Source organism: Trachemys scripta, chromosome 10 (assembly GCF_013100865.1).
Source record: "Trachemys scripta elegans isolate TJP31775 chromosome 10, CAS_Tse_1.0, whole genome shotgun sequence".
Classification (NCBI taxonomy): domain Eukaryota; kingdom Metazoa; phylum Chordata; order Testudines; family Emydidae; genus Trachemys; species Trachemys scripta.
In genome coordinates this window covers 50,112,973-50,129,554 of record NC_048307.1, presented here as the reverse complement: position 1 = coordinate 50,129,554, position 16,582 = coordinate 50,112,973, and the positions used below count along the sequence as shown (strand labels likewise).

Below are 16,582 nucleotides of genomic sequence, written 5' to 3'. Positions count from 1 at the left end.
GTTTTTCTGTAAAGTCATGTTTTGTTTGCTGTAACTTCTTTTATAGTAAAAAGTTTTTTTTTTTTTTTTTTTTTTTTTATGAAGAGCATCTGGTCAGTATCAGATGCATCTGGGGAAGGAGCTGGAATCTCCAGAATGGTCAATTATGTAACAACTAGGTTATATGGAAAGTTTCTTCCTAACCTCCTGAAGTAGGAATGTTTATAACTCCTATATTCATGTACATACATGTTGAATGCTTTCCCGATTCCAACTAAGCTGTGCATTCCATGAGTTAATTATGTAATAAATAATACCTCTTTTTCCAGAATACGAGAAATCTCTCCTAAAGTCCTGTCCAGAGCAGAAACCTTGTTGTTTGCCAATGAACTGCTATCCTGTACTTGGAACTGCTTTAGAAGATCTTTTGCTAATCGCTGCAACCTTCAACATTAAACAAAAGACAAAAGTGAGTTAAAAGAGAAAAAAGTTACATTCAAGTAAAATTTCAAAGATACCTACTGAAACTTTGAGTCTCAATTTGATTAAAACAATTAAGAAAAATCTACATACAGGTATTATTACTCATATTGCAGTAGCATCCAAAATGTGCACCACAGAGGAAGACAACAGCCCCAGTCTAGAAAGAATACACTCTAAAAAGGACAAGGAGAGGAAGAAAGGGGGAAGTGAGGCCACATGCAAGTAAAGAGATTAGGGCAATCATAAGCACTTATTAGTCACCTGTTTGTTTGCTGCTGCTGTTGTCTTTTTTAAGTCAATCACAGTTAATTCCCTGCATCCTTCCTCCACAATTCAACCAATTTGTCTTTCCCAGCTTCAGTTCCAGTATTCTTTTGCCTCCTCCTCCCAGCATTCAATTATCTCCCTCCACACAGATGAGCAATTCACTCAGGAGAAGAGTAAAGGGCATAGAACAGTAGATGATTTAACTAGTTTTTTAAGAAGTGGGTTTTTAGGGGAGACTGAAATGAAGAGAGTGCAGTGGCTTTATAGACCAGTTTAGGAATGGCATTCCATTCATTAGAGGTAAAAAAGAAAGTGTGGTGGTAGCTGTGGCATATATAGAGATAAGGTGGGATGGAGCTGGTTTCATTGGTGGAGCAGCATGAATGTGGGAGGATGACATAAGAAACAAGTAGGGATAAGTAATGAAGGAAGTTATGCAGGACCTTGAAATTGATCACAAGGAGTCTGAACATCATGAGTGGGGGAAGGGAGAGCCAGGAAACATTCACTGTGGGGGTGGCATGGGTAGAATGACAGGAAAGGGAAGATGATCTTAACTAGTACCAGAAGGTTGAAAAGGGAATCAGCATGTCTGTAGAATCTAGATCAAGATCATTTGTAGTTAATTATTTTAAAAATATTCTAAATGGGGGCAAGGTCTAAGCAGGGAGAGCTCCTGCTTAATCAGTGGAAGGTGGTATTTTTTATTTCTTTCACTGAAAAACAGTTAAGTAAATAAATATATAAAAAGACTTCATATGACTGTGAATCTGGAGAGTTAAAATGCCCAATAAAAGTAAAAATAAAAATGATCATCAGGATTTCTTTGAGCCTAGAACTTGTTAGCATCTGGTCAGCTGGACCTGCTGACCTTCAGCCAGAGGATTTTTCTGGGAAAGGAATGCTAACAGTGGGTTAAGTCCAAACAAGATATTCTCTACACTGCCATGCCCTCTGTGAAAAATAAAATTGAAAGAATTTCTTCTGTACTTACTAAACTAGGAGCAAAGATGGAAAAAAGAAGAAAAAGTGTAGGATTTGGGACTGCAAATCTCATTAATTAAATACCATGACTGAACAACACAAGCAGGTTACAAAATTAGTGAAAGGCAGAATGGCTGCAGCCCATACTTAGAAAACCAAATAAGATCTACAAATGTAAGAAGTCTAGGCAGTTTTAGCGGAAGGTGATTCAGACTTACTTTATCTTCTAGAAAATCTGCAAGATTTCTGAATCTAAATAAAGATCTATTTGAAAATAACTACTGCATTCCCATGAGGAAAGCCCATAAAACTTCATTAAAAAGAGAGAAGCATCATAATCACAACTCTGTCTGATCTGAGAGAGCAAGATGGAATTCTGCTTGCTGCAGGTAGTATAAAAAGAGCAGAAATCAAATTGGAGTAAGATCTGAGGTCAGCCATGCAGGCCAAAAGAAGGGACTTTGATGCTCTTAGAGAATTTGGTGGATAAAGATGATAAAGCCTCATTTTTCTATATGGCAAATCTTAAAGCCTCTTTCGATGAGAAAGTGTGTGTGTGTGTTTTATCTACATCTATGTGTAGATCAGACATCATTGTCCAGAGTACTTAACATTACCTAAGATACTGCTCAATGCAAGGACAAGAATTAGAGGGAAGTGAAAAAGGTCTTACTGAATAATTATAATTAAGGCTAAGATTTCATCATGGATATTTTTAGTAAAAGTCAGGGACAGATCATGAGCAATAAAGAAATATTCATGGAAGCTCGTGACCTGTCCCGGACTTTTACTAAAAATATCTGACACAAAACAGGGAGCTCAGCTGTGGAGTCCCCATACCGCCTGCGGTGGCTTGGAGTGCCTAAGGTGGGGGGCGCCCAGGGTGGCTCGGAGCTTCCAGCCACTGCGGGATGAAGTCACAAAAGTCTCTGGAAATCATAGATTCTGTGACTTCCACGACCTCTGTGACAAAATCGTAGCCTTAATTATAATATTAAACTGCCACCTCTGTTGACAAGTTCCCTTGCTTCCTTCCTGAGTTGGAAAGACCTTTTTGTGTGCACCTGGCAATACAAAGATTTTCACACCATTATATTGATATATATCAATGTGAGTCTGTATAAATGCTTTAATTAAACATTAATAATTTGGCGTACTAAGAAACTAGAACGTTATCTATCGCTGGAGCAGATTTGCTCATTATTCAGCTATTTTCCCTCCAGCCAAAAACGATGGGCACTGACTCATGCTAATTTGTTTCATCTGGAATGATCTTTATTTACTGGAAATGCTGGTCAGTTTTAATGTTAGATTGCATGTTTGACAATAGGAATTTTTCTTCTCTTTTTGGATTATATTGACTTTGACCTTTTTATAAAGACTGAACCAAAAAGGTATGGCTATTATTAACAACAACAATTTCTAAGTTAAATGTATCGTCTGAATAATGTTTATTGTATTTTTCGATGCCCATCCAATCTGTGCACTGGAACCGACTTATTTCCTCAATTTTAAAAAAATTCGTAAGTTGCGGATATTATAGTATCTGTCTCTCTGAAAGATGGATTGTAGAAGGGTATATAATGGAAGAGTTAAGATTGTTTTTGGAATATGCAATATGATATTTTACATATATACATTTAATTAAGAGACTGTATAAACTGTGAGTGTAATTAAATACTTATCTACCTTAACTCTTTTTCTTCTATACTTTTAAATAACCGTAATGTTCCTTTACTTACACACACACACACAAGAAATCTTATCTTAAAAGTTACATTAACAGATACAAAGAAAGTTCCTTGATTTTTGAAAACACTAGATCAAAGAGTCTCCAGCTCCACCCCCATCTTTCCTGCAATGTGGTGTTTAGGAGTTCTGCAGGGTCCCTGATTTTCCTTATCTCACACTGACCTGCAAAAAGTCCCCTCCAAAGCATCTGGGTCTAGGGAGGCGAAATCTGGTCTATTGCGAATAAACACTACAGAACAATGTTCAAAAAGAACTTGAAAAAGTTGGTTGAAGGAGCATCTACCAGGGATGAGGACCAAGTATAGCAAGGATTGTGTCATTAGCAGTGAGAGATACCAAGGTCCTTACTTTGATTATAGATGTAACTGTAGCAGAATGTCAGTGGAACTGAATCTTGTGACACGATAACAGCCATTCACTGTAAAGTACATACTGTGGTCTTTATATATAGACATATTGGAATGAAGCCGAGACCTTTATTTCCGAACTGGGGAACTATTTTCCAGTTTTATTGACAGTTTTGCTACCACACTAAATCTTTTTTTTTTTGGAATGCTCTGGCAAGTCAAAGTAGAACACATCTTATATTTATAGCAAAGAACGGCTTTGATTAATTATATTTGGATAAACTCTGTTTCATATTAAATATTTTTCTTTGGTGGATAATACAGTGAGGAAATAGCCTAAATTAGAGCAACACAAAAATGATATTGCAAAAAAGGGAAGAAACCCTTACTTATCTGTATTGTAATTGTTGTTCTTTGAGATGTGGGTGCAAATATGTATTCCACGCAGGTGATGCACGCTGGCAATGCATGCCCAGTGTGCTGGAGCCAGAGAGTTTTCTGCAGCTGTACCTATCGGTGCAGCACACGTGCCCTATGCCTCCTCATGGCCACTCCTACAGCTATATGAGGGCAGTGCCATCACATCCTCCATCAATTCCTTTTCACTGAACTATGGTGGCTCAAAACTCAATGCAGAAGGAATGGATAGAGGGTCGTGGAATACATGTGTGCAATCATATTTTGAAGAACAATGGTTACAGTACAGGTAAGTAACCAGATTTTCTTCTTCGAGTGTTTACACATGTATATTCCACTCAGGTGACTCAAAAGTAGTACTGTCAGGAGATCGGGCTCCAAGTATATTTAAACAGTGACTCAATATTGCTTTCCCAAAGTTTGCATCACATCCTGAAGCTGTTGTCATGGCATAATGAATGTATGCACGGAAGACCAAATAGCAGCTCTACACATGTATAGTATGGGGATGTCCCTTAGAAAAACTATTGAGGTTGCTTGAGCTCTTGTGGAATGGGCCAATAGTCTTTGGGAAGGAGAGGCATTTGCTACCCCATATACTGCTGCAATACAGGAATTAATCCATTTGGAAACTGTCTGTGCTGAAACTGCCTGACCTCTCATTCTGCTAGCATATTAAACAAAAAGCCAAGAAGACAGCCTGAAAGTCTTGGTACTATATAGATAGAAGGCCAGTGCTTGCCTGACATCCAAAAGATGCAGATTTGAGTGCCATTTTTGAAAAAAACAAACAAAAAAAACAACAACAGGTAAGTAGATTGCCTGATAAAAATGAAATTTGAACTTTAGTTTACCATTTTGGATGCAGCCTCAAAGCTAATTTATCTTTGAAAAATAATATATAGGATGTACTACTATGATAGACAGAAGTGTCCCCATTCTCCTATCTCATGAGAAAGGATGCCTTTTGAGACAAGTGAAGCCAAGAACAGGTCACCAAAGGCTCAAATGGAGGATCCATTACAGTGGATTACTAATACAGTGCTGAGGTCCCAAAGTGGTACTGTATCTTTAACAGAAGGAGAAAGGCAAACAATTCCTTTAAAAAATCTAGAAACTATGGAGCTGGAAAAAAACAGATCTCTCTTGAATGGAAGATAGATAGCTAAGTGGACTCTCAGCGAGGCAAGAGAAAGACCTGAGGATTTGAGGTGTAACAGGTACTCAAAAAATGTCTTGAATTGTAGCTTTTCCTGGGTGAATTCTGTGAACAGTAAACCAGATCAAAAAACGTGTCCATTTAGCCAAACACAGGTGAGTCTCATCTTATGCAGGGGTTCCATTCCGGGGTTAGCGCATAAAGCGAAACCCACGTATAGTCAAAATTACATTGAGTTGAATAGCAGGCAGAATTGCCCGCACTACAAGTACAGTATTAAAATTGTTATTTTTCTCTTTTTTTGCCGACCACGTAAAGCTGAAATCGTGCATGTTAAATGCGCGTCAGATGCGACAGACCTGTACAGGGACCTAGTGGATTGTTATCTAATGTTAAGAAGTATCTCCTGAACTGATACTGAGCAGTGCTTCTCCACTTGATCTAACCACTGAACAAACATGCTGTGAGATGCAGACTATTAAGATCTGGGTGACACATTCATTGGTGTTGCTTGGAGAGCAGATTTGGGAGAGGAGGCAGAGACCATTGGTTTGAATCGAGAGAATGTGAAGATCCAAGAACCAGAGCTGTCTCAATCACACTGGCAATGATAAGAATTATCTTGGTGTGATCTTGTTTTAAACTGAGAACTTGTGGAATGGGGGAAACGCATATATGAGACACGATCCTCATCTCAGGAGAAATGTGTTGGTTATCGAGTCTGGATTATGACTTACTCGAGGACAGAACTGATGGCATTTCTTGTTGCCTTTTGTTGCAAATAGGCTGACTGCTGGAATACCCCAGTTTTGAAAGACGGTCCTTGGCATACTGTTCTTGAGGGGCCATTCATCATTCTAGGAGAATCCCCTTCCTGGGTAATCGGCAATCTGTTTCTGGGAGACAGGTAAGTGAGCTGCAATGGTAGTAGTCTTTCTTGATGCCAAAGTCACAGAGATTCATCAATCTTGGCAAAGCTGATCGGATCACCTCCCTCCCTATCTGTTTAGGCAGTACACCATGGCTGTATTGTTGGCCAATTTCTGGATCGACAAGCCCTTGAAGTGAGGGCTTGTGAACTGCCCAGAGTTCAAGGACATTGATACAAAAATCTGCTTCTTGCTCTGGTAATGACTGTCCTGGATGAAAGGGGCTGAGAGATATGTTGTTTTGATCCAGTGAACATAGGATCACAGGAGGAACCTAGAACAACTTGTCTAAAGGTGTCTGTTTAGTGAATCTTGATGGATGTGGAGGTTCAGCCTGGCATGTTGGGTCAGGTAAGTACACGAGGCCACATATAGTAGCCTTAGGCACACCCGACAGCAGTGTTAAGGTGTGACTTGAGAAATATGCACAACTTATGAATGGTTTGAAATTTGTCCTGAGGGAGACAAGCCATCGAATTCCTAGAACTGAGTAGGACCCTGATGGACTCAATTTTCTGTATTGGGACCAACATGGATTTTCCCTTGTTCAGAATGAGTCCCAGACAGTCGAAGAGACAGATGATGAACTAAACATGGAGAAGTACCTGATGTTTCAATCTGCCTTACACCAACCAATCATCCAGATAAGTAAAGATGTGAATTCCCTTTCTTCTCAAGAAGGTCGCCACCTCCACTAGGCACTAGGTAAATACATGCGGCACTGACAACAGGCCAAACCGAAGTACTGTGTATTGATAATGTCGGCCCGCTGCTACAGATCTCAAAACTTCCTGTGACTTGGCAGCACTGCCACATGGAAATAGGCATTCTTGAGAGAAAGGGTAGCAAACAAGCACTGTGATGTAGGGAAGGATGGATTGATGCTAGGGAAACCATGTAAAATTTTATATATATGATGAACTTATTGAGATTTTGGAGGTTCAGTATGGGATTCAGACCCTCTCTTGGACTTGGGGATCAGAAAGAGTCATGGATAAAACCCCTTTCCACAGTGCCAAAGGGAAATTCTTCTATGGCCCCTAGAGTGAGCACAGTCTGAACTTGCTGAAGGAGCACTGACTCCCTGAGATGGTTCCCCAAAAAGGGATAGAGGAGATGAGTGGGAAAGGGGGGAGTGAGAGGAATTGGATAGAATATCCCAGTCTCATAGTCCTTAGGATCCATTTGTCTGTGGTTATGATCTCTCAAGCACTGAGGAAGTGGCATATCTGTCCCCATGCATGGGGGGGAGATAACAGAAAAATCGCCAACGATTGTATTGCTCTCTTTGAAGGAGAAGTTAACTGTGCTGCTTCCAAACAGCAGACTGAGGATGAGCTGGCTGATTTGTATAGGAATTGGTGGATCTCCTTCTCTGTGATTTGTGCTTCCTCCTCAAAAAATTCTACAACTGTGAGCAGCTCTGGTTTGTTTTATGAGTCCTCTTTTGGGGAAGCTCTGGATAAGAAGACCAACACCTCTTCCTCAGAGAAGAGACTGAGGCCATGTCTACACTAGAGAGCTTACAGCGGTACAGCTGTAGTGATGCAGCTGTGCCGCAGTAAGATCTCCCATATAGCTGCTCCAAGCTGATGGGAGAGAGCTCTCCTGTCGACATAATTAAATGACCCCTAACAAAAGGTGGGAGCTATGTCAGCAGGATTGGGTCTCCTGCTCCCATAGCGCCGTTCATACCAGCACTTCTGTTGGTGCAACTTATGTCGCTCAGGGAGGTGTTTTTTCACACTCAGGAGCGAGATAAGTATACTGACAAAAGTGCTAGTGTAGACATAGCCTGAGTCTAGGGGTCTGTCAGAGACCATTGCAGCCTCATTAGTGGACTGCAGGTAGGCAATAGGTGTTTGGTTGAGGGTCCTGGGGCTGAGGTGTGTCTCATGGCCTGCTTCATAAAGTGTTGCTTGAGGCACAGATCTTTGGAAATCTGTATTCTTTTTCTGAAAGAATGGCAAATACCGCACCTCTCCCTAATGTGCCCCTCGCCAAGACAGAGAAGGCAGAGCACATAAGGGTCACTATTTGGGATAGACACCTCATATGACAGGCATTGCTAAAAGTCCGGGGAGTGCTGCATGTCACCAGTGTCTAGCACTGAAGACTAACTACTAACAAACAAAATAAAACCCTAAAACAAAATAAAATAACAAAAGAAGTCTAATTATGGGGTACTAACTTCTATTTACAGGGAAGGCAGAGAACTAATCTTGCTGACTACAAAAAGAAAAAATCATGAGGTCAACTGCCCAGGAAGCTTCAACTCAGGCTCTGGGTGGTGATATGGAACTGGCAGTGCCACTCTCGTATAGCCTCAGGAGGGGCCAGGAGAAGGTGCCGGATGCATTCACGGACCCAATGGGTACTGCTGCATAAAACACTCTGGCTCTGGTGTACTGGGCACCCACACACACCTGAGTGGAATACACATGTTCAACCACTCAAAGAGGAACTCTTGCTTTTCTTCCTCGGTCCAACAAACTGTATATTGGATCTCAATTATATTTCAGCCATAGGCCCCAATTCAGGACAGCATTTAAACATACATTAAAGCCCATTCTTATTCAGCAAGGTACATGTTTAAGTAAGGAAGTGCTTAAATCCCTTAAGTAAATATTTCTTCCAAATTACATGACTGGATGGAGACACACTGGAGGCTGCACAATCTAATAATTATGAGGGTTTATGTTGAAATATATTTTACTAATCATTAAAATAATATTAATGTACTAATATAAAATATGATTTTGTATTGACTACTCAGAACTACAGTATACAGTATGAGTATTTTCTTTGCACAGTTTTGATGTGCTTCTTTCTTAATACACCCCATATCACTAACACTTTCAATAGGGGACTACATCTACACAAAAATTAATATAAAAGGAAAAAGACTATTAAAAATGGTTTCTCTGCCCCGCCACTTTGTATTTGAATTTGGGCTGGTGTCCCATCAGATTAAGGTAGAGGCAAAGCAAGCGTAAAATTATGGGCAAAACATTAGACTTTGTGACAGAAAAGTGGCCACTTTATTGGTTGGAGGACTGTTTCACCACTGCAGAGAGTAATTCTAATATTTTAAACAGTGAACTACAAAGTACCTACACATACCTATAGAATACACATATTTGTATGTCAATGTCTTTATGAATTTAGCATATATTCCGCCCAATGCCAATAGTATTTAAAAAGGCATAAGGAACATTCACTGAACACAAGAGGTCTGTATTTAACCCTGAGGTAAATCAAAACTGTGATTCATCTGAACTAAGCTTAAAGGAAGAATGCCAGAATTAGAGTGATGTTTCAGTAATACGAGCTAAAAAACTATGTCCAATTTCCAACCTCAACGGAAGAAACACTGCTGGTAATGTATTCCCCCTCAAGAAAGAAACTGCCAGATTTTAACTTCAACTGTAAATAACTCCAGAATCTTTTACTAGAAGACAAACTTTAGTTCAGCCTGGCGTAGTCCTGTTTGAAGAGGACGATGTTAACGCAAACTAGCAAGCTTTTAGTTTGCGCCTGCTGCATCCACATGGTGGAATTACAGCTCAGCACTTTGGTGCGTACTGCTATTCACACACCCTGTAGTCCAAACTGTGGGGCAGTATAGACAAGCCCTAGGAGTGAAATTTCCAGCCCCACATGTTAATAATTTACTCCTGAATTGCTTATGTTTAAGGCTAAGATTTGTCACAGATATTTTTAGTAAAAGCCACAGACAGATCATGAGCAAAAGAGAAAAATTCATGGAAGCAATGACCTGTCCATGACTTTTTCTAAAAATATCCCCGACAAAATGGGGATCTGCTGGTCCTCACACCGCCTGAAGCGGGGCAGCTGCGCTGGGGTTAGGAGCAGCCTGCAGCAGCTGAGGGCTGCGGGGGTACTCCTGCTGTCTGCAGCTCTGGGGATCCCTCGCTGCCTATGGGGGATGGGAGTTGTGGGGTTCCCCCACTGCCCTCAGCCGCCTGGAACTTGGGGGTTCCCCCACCATGGCAAGGAGTGCAGGGTTCCCTGCCGCCAGCGAGCTTGGGGGTTCCTCTGCTGGCGGTGGCCAGGAGCGTGGGGGTACCCTGCCTCCTGGGAGCTGCGTGGTATCCCACCGCTCACAGTGGCTTGGAGCTCCAGGGACTGCCAGAGGCAGCGGGGGACCCTGCAATTCCCAACCACTGCAGGCTGAAGTCACGGAGGTCACTGGAAATCTCAGATTCTGTGACCTCTGTGACTAAATCATAGCCTTACTTATGTTCTATTGTCTGCTAATCCATTGACAGGAAAATGGTACAGTATGTGGTCTTGTTGGGAGGACAGAAGCAGAAATGTTCTCTGCAACCGCTAAATCCTGGATGAGTTATCTCAACTCCAGATAGTCTTTAAACTGATTTTTTGGGCAAAGGAAAGATGGTGCTCTCTTTACTTAGGATTGTTTTGAAGAACCAAGGAATTTGTTTGATACAGTGGATTGTGCTTGAATACGGAATTTATCATTGGTATCAACAGATTAGGAGAAATTGTAATGTTTGCTCCAGTGTTTATATGGACATAGCAGCCTTTCCAAATTCATCTATACATCTATTTCATGACAATATTTACATTCTTTCTGTCCTGAGTTCTGTGTTCCTCCACTTTTTCATACTAGAAACTACAAACACCTAGGCAAAATTCACCGGGCTTCACAAAAAGGGATGCCACAAATACAGTATATGTCTTTTTAATCTACAATGATTTACATCTCACCAAATAAGATTTTAGTATTAACCACAAACATGAATAATCCAGATTTTAGAAGAAATATACATAAAGCACATATGGGTGTGGCTGACTGGGAGGTGCTACCAAAATATAAATACTAACTAAATAATAATTTTAGTAAATAAAAATATATTGACATTTTTACAATTCAAATGCCAAAATGAGGGCTGCTCATGTAAAAGGTTTTATGCTATATAATAGTAATAAATAAGTAATAAATAAAAAAAATCCAAAATATTTTATAACAAGAGTTTCTTTGTGCTATGGGCTAAGTATTTTTAGTAGGGCTGTCAAGTAATTAAAAAAATGAATCGCAATTAATCACGTGATTAAAAAAATGAATCACAATTAATCGCACAGTTAAATAATAGAATACCATTTATTTAAATATTTTTGGATGTTTTCAAGATTTTCAAATATACGATTTCAATTACAACACAGAATACGAAGTGTACAGTGCTCACTTTATATTTATTTTTTATTACAAATATTTGTACTATAAAAAAAAGGAATAGTATTTTTCAATTAACCTAATACAAGTACTGTAGTGCAATCTCTTTATCATGAAAGTTGAACTTAAAAATGTACAAAAAAACTGCATTCAGAAATAAAACAATGTAAAATTTTAGAGCCTGCAAGTCCAATCAGTCTTACTTTTTGTTCAGCCAATTGCTCAGACAAACAAGCTTGTTTACATTTGGAGGAGATCATGCTTCTTGTTCACAATGTCACCTGAAAGTGAGAACAGGTGTTCTCATGGCACTGTTATAGCCGGCATTGAAAGATATTTATGTGCCTGATGTGCTAAAGATTCATATGTTCCTTCACGCTTCAAACACCATTCCAGGGGACATGCATCCATGCTGATGATGGGTTCTGCTCAATAACAATCTGAAGCAGTGTGGACCGATGCATGTTCATTATCTGAGTCAGATGCCACCAGCAGGTTGATTTTTGTTTTTGGTGGTTTGGGTTCCATAGTTTCCACATCGGAGTGTTGCTCTTTTAAGACTTCTGAAAACATGCTCTACACCTCATCCTTCTCAGATTTTGGAAGGCACTTCAGATTCTTTAACCTTGGGTCGAGTGCTGTAGCTATCTTTAGAAATCTCACATTGGTACCTTTCTTTGCGTTTTGTGAAATCTGCAGTGAAAGTGTTCTTAAATTGAACAACGTGTAATGGGTTATCATGTGAGACTGCCATAACACGAAATATATGGCAGAATGCTGGTAAAACAGAGCAGGGGACATAGAATTCTCCCACAAGGAGTTGAGTCACAAATGTAATTAACACATTACTTTTTTAACGAGCGTCGTCAGCATGGAAGCATGTCTTCTGGAATGGTGGCCAAAGCATGAAGGGGCACACGAATGTGTACCATATCTGGCATGTAAATACCTTGCAATGCCGGCTACAAAATGCCATGCAAATACCTGTTCTGACTTTCAGGTGACACTGTAAATAAGAAGAGGGCAGCATTATCTCCTGTAAATGTAAACAAACTTGTTTGTCTTAGCAATTGGCTGAACAAGAAGTAGGACTGTGTGGACTTGTAGGCTCTGAAGTTTTACATTGTTTTGTTTTTGAGTGCAGTTATGTAACAAAAATAAAATCTACATTTGTAAGTTGCACTTTCAGAACAAAGAGACTGCACTACAGTACCTCGTATGCGGTGAATTGAAAAATAATATTTTAGCATTTTTTCAGTGCAAATATTTGTAATAAAAAATAATATACACTTTTATTTCAATTACAACACAGAATACAATACATATGAAAATGTAGAAAAACATCCAAAATATTTAATAAATTTCAATTGGTATTCTATTGTTTAACAGTGCAATTAAAACTGCGATTAATCACGATTTATTTTTTTGAGTTAATTGTGTGAGTTAACTGCAATTAATCGACAGCCCTAATTTTTAGTAGATTTTACATACTGGAAACGAAAAGGAAAAAGGATCTATATCAACATTCTTAGGCTAAGCTTCATTTCTAGAGAAAGGCCTTAAGAATACTGATTTGTCAAGTTATTTTCACCATTTCTACAGATTAACTCAATAAAATCTTGGATGTATACTGCACACACCTAAAGGAGAATTAATATGGACAGACACAGGTCTAGTGTCTGTCCAACTGATGTACAGGTTTACAAGGGAGCGGGAGGTTGCAATGAACCACATTCTTTTTCAGGAACTAGCCAGAATCCAAATGGGAAGCATACATCTTGCTCCCTCCTATTGCCCCAGCAGGAACTATGAAGAGGGATAGGAAAGGCTTTGGTGGTACCTGCCCTGGCACAGTCAGAAGGGGGTGTATATTGTATCCTCTTAAAGGATTGTGTATTAACTGGAGATTTATTTACTCTTTTTTGGCTCCTTTATAGTTTGCACAGCTGTTTGGAAAATAACAAATTCTACACAAATATTTCCAGCATGTGGGATTATCTGCTTCTTTCCACTAATTCCTTTAAAATGGAGGTTTGTCTCTGAATGTTGCCAATACTTTGGTCTAATGTCTTATAATTGGCCTAAATAGTAACTTATGTATTAGACCAAGAATGGCCTAAATATCTTTCTCTTCTGAGAGTCAGATGGTGCACTGGGTGGCAAACAAGACTATACTGTAATATAGAGCAGTGGTTTTCAAACTTTTTTTCTGGTGATTCAGCCGAAGAAAATTGTTGATACCTGCAACCCAACGGAGCTGAGGATGAGGAGTTTATGGTGTGGGAGAAGGCTCAGGGCTGGGGCAGGGACTGGGGTGCAGGAAGGGGTCAGGGCTCTGGGCTGGGGGTACAGGCTCTGGGGTCGGGCCAGGGATGAGGGGGTTGGGGTGCAGGAAGGGGCTCCGGGCTTGGGGGGGCTCAGGGTTGGGGCAGGGGATTTGGGGCATGGGGCTGGGGCACGGGCTTACCTCCGGCGGCTCCTGGTCAGTGGTGCAGCTGGGGTGCAGAGGCAGGCTTCCCGCCTGTTCTGGCACCGCAGACCGCACTGCACCCCAGAAGCGGCCAGCAGGTCTGGATCCTAGGCGGAGGCACGCAAGCGACTCCGCACGGCTCTCGCCTGCAGGCACCATCCCTCCATCACCAGTGTGGAACAAGTGCTCGGGCAGCACACGGAGCCCCGTGGCACCCCTGCCTACGAGCTGGACCTGCTGCTGGCTGCTTCCGGGTAGGGACTACTAGTTTTACGACTAGTTTTTACTGGCCAGCTGCCAGTGCTAAGCAAGGCGACCCAGTGCCTTGGATTCTGCAAGCCAGTACTGGGTCGCGACCCAAACTTTGAAAATCATTGACATATAGAATGTTTAATTTTTGGCTATGCAAGAATTTATCTCAGACAACATATCCCATTTCTTCTGTAGCAGACTCTTATTAGAGTTTTTCTTTTTAATTCTGTCTTCCCTCTCTATTTAATCCTCTTTTCAGGATAATGACAGCTTAAATTTCTGTAGTGTTCAGCATGTGCCTTTTTGTGATAGTTTTGTTTTGTTTTTTTTAGAGGAGTTTAGAGACAATTTTACAAACCTGCAGAAAGGCAGTGTTAACTAGTGTTATCTAATGGTTAAAGCACAAGACTGGGAAGATTTGATTTCTGTCCCAGCTACTGACTCACTACATCAATTGCAGCATGTCTCAACATTTTCCTCTGCCTCACTTTCTCTATTTATGTAATGGGGTTCATAACACTTTGATACCTCACATGGTGTTTTGATGCTTAATTTTATACTGAAAACTCTATGGTCCTTGGAAAAAAGGTGCTAAGTAAGTGCAAAGTATAACTTATTTTGTGATAACCTACTTTCCCCTTCCTTAAATCTGTCTGCTAGTGCAGCCTTCTAACAGATATTACAAAGGGAATGGGATGGATGCCATGTTGTTGTAGCTGTGTCGGTCCTAGTATATTAGAGACAAGGCGAGAAATATCTTTTATTGGACCAAACTTCTGTTGGTGAGAGAGACAAGCTTTTGAGCTACACAGACCTTGAAAGCTTGTCTCTCTCACCAACAAAGGTTGGTCCAATAAAAGATATTACCTCACCCACCCTATCTCCCTAAGATAATAGGTATCCATGTAAATGTAACTTTAATAGGCAAGTTTACTGGATGAAATGCTAAATTATTACATCTAAACTGATCCACAGCCTAAAAATTAACACTATAGGAGCCACAGGAATCTGTTCACCTTCAACAAATAACCAAAAAGAGCACCCATCAACAAACAGCTGTGTGAAGCTACCAAGCGAACAAGTCAACTGGGAATAGTCTCCCTGCTGCAATGATAGCGTTCATTTGCTTGGAAAAGTGTCATTGGCTGCACAAATTAGTGGACAGGGCAGAGCACCTAAGGAATAGGTAGTATTCTGGGACCGTTTCCCTCAGCTTTAGGGGACAAAAGCTGCTCATCAGATATGCTAGAAATCTCTACTGGCCATCTTCTAAACTTCTACTTGTAGCAAAGAACTGCTTTGAGTCTTCTGACAATCCCATAAAAAACAAAACAAAAAAACCACCACTTTAGAGTCAGTACTCTGGAGCCCACAGAAGTGCACATTTCATACCTGCCAAAGCAGCATGGGTCCAGACTGCTGACTAATATTAATGTCATCCAACTATTTAATGTGCTGTTTAGAAAACATTTGATCCAGTGCTTGGCCAATGCAAAAAATTGTGTAAAACTGCGAAATGTAAACTAACAGCAGCTACTAAAACAATCTGTGAACTGCAACAGGAAACTAGTGGTCCTTGCAACACTACTGTAGTTTAATCATAAAGATGGCAGGTAAAAAGCTTTTCATGTCAAGACCCTAAATTTGGGGTCCTCTCTTTCTTCTGCAACATCTGTTGACATCATTAACACCTAAAAGAAGGTAGGGAACTGCATTCCTTCAACTGCTTTAGTTGATGAAACCACTAACAGTTGAAAGGAAAACACAGATCTAAGATCTTAGTAGATACATATAACAAGAAATTATTTTCAACTTCTTTGCTCTAATGTAGATTTATTTGTAATTTTGAAGTCTACACATGTAGTCTGTTAATGATGCAAGGTCTTATAGCCTTTGAGATTTAAAAAAGAACATTTATTGTTCATCTTTAGGAAAAGTTTCTTTGTTTATTAATATAATTCCAGCCTAGTCAGATTATTTAAGACCTTCTTTTAGAATAAACAGAAAATATCGATGTTTGTTTTGTGAGAGAGAATTTTTTTCAGATCACATATTATTACAGACATTAAAGGTGGCTAAGAATCTGTCTCACATTCCTTTCCAATACTAGCATTCCCAGTTTTTTACCCTTTCACTCCTTGATATGCCATGTCTCATTACCTCAGCAGATTTTCTCAGAGCCTGCGTTGGATAGATTCTAGACTCTTATTACTGGAAAGAATTCACTTTTTGTCCGCCAGGCACAGTAGCACGGTTAATATTAGCTCCCAGTAAAATACTCTGTGTTCTGGCTGAAAGGATAAAAATCTAACTTTTTAAAAA

General features: G+C 40.1%; 1 protein-coding gene across 1 annotated transcript in view; it reads right to left on the bottom strand.

The window, feature by feature from the left end:
* The window catches only part of SCAPER (S-phase cyclin A associated protein in the ER), a gene marked incomplete in the record, with an annotated part of 368,987 nt that overhangs the window by 143,787 nt on the left and 208,618 nt on the right, over nt 1–16,582 (bottom strand). Inside the window, 1 exon segment of the mRNA XM_034784768.1 lies at nt 297–423. Within this exon segment, the coding sequence (XP_034640659.1) occupies nt 297–423 (127 nt within the window).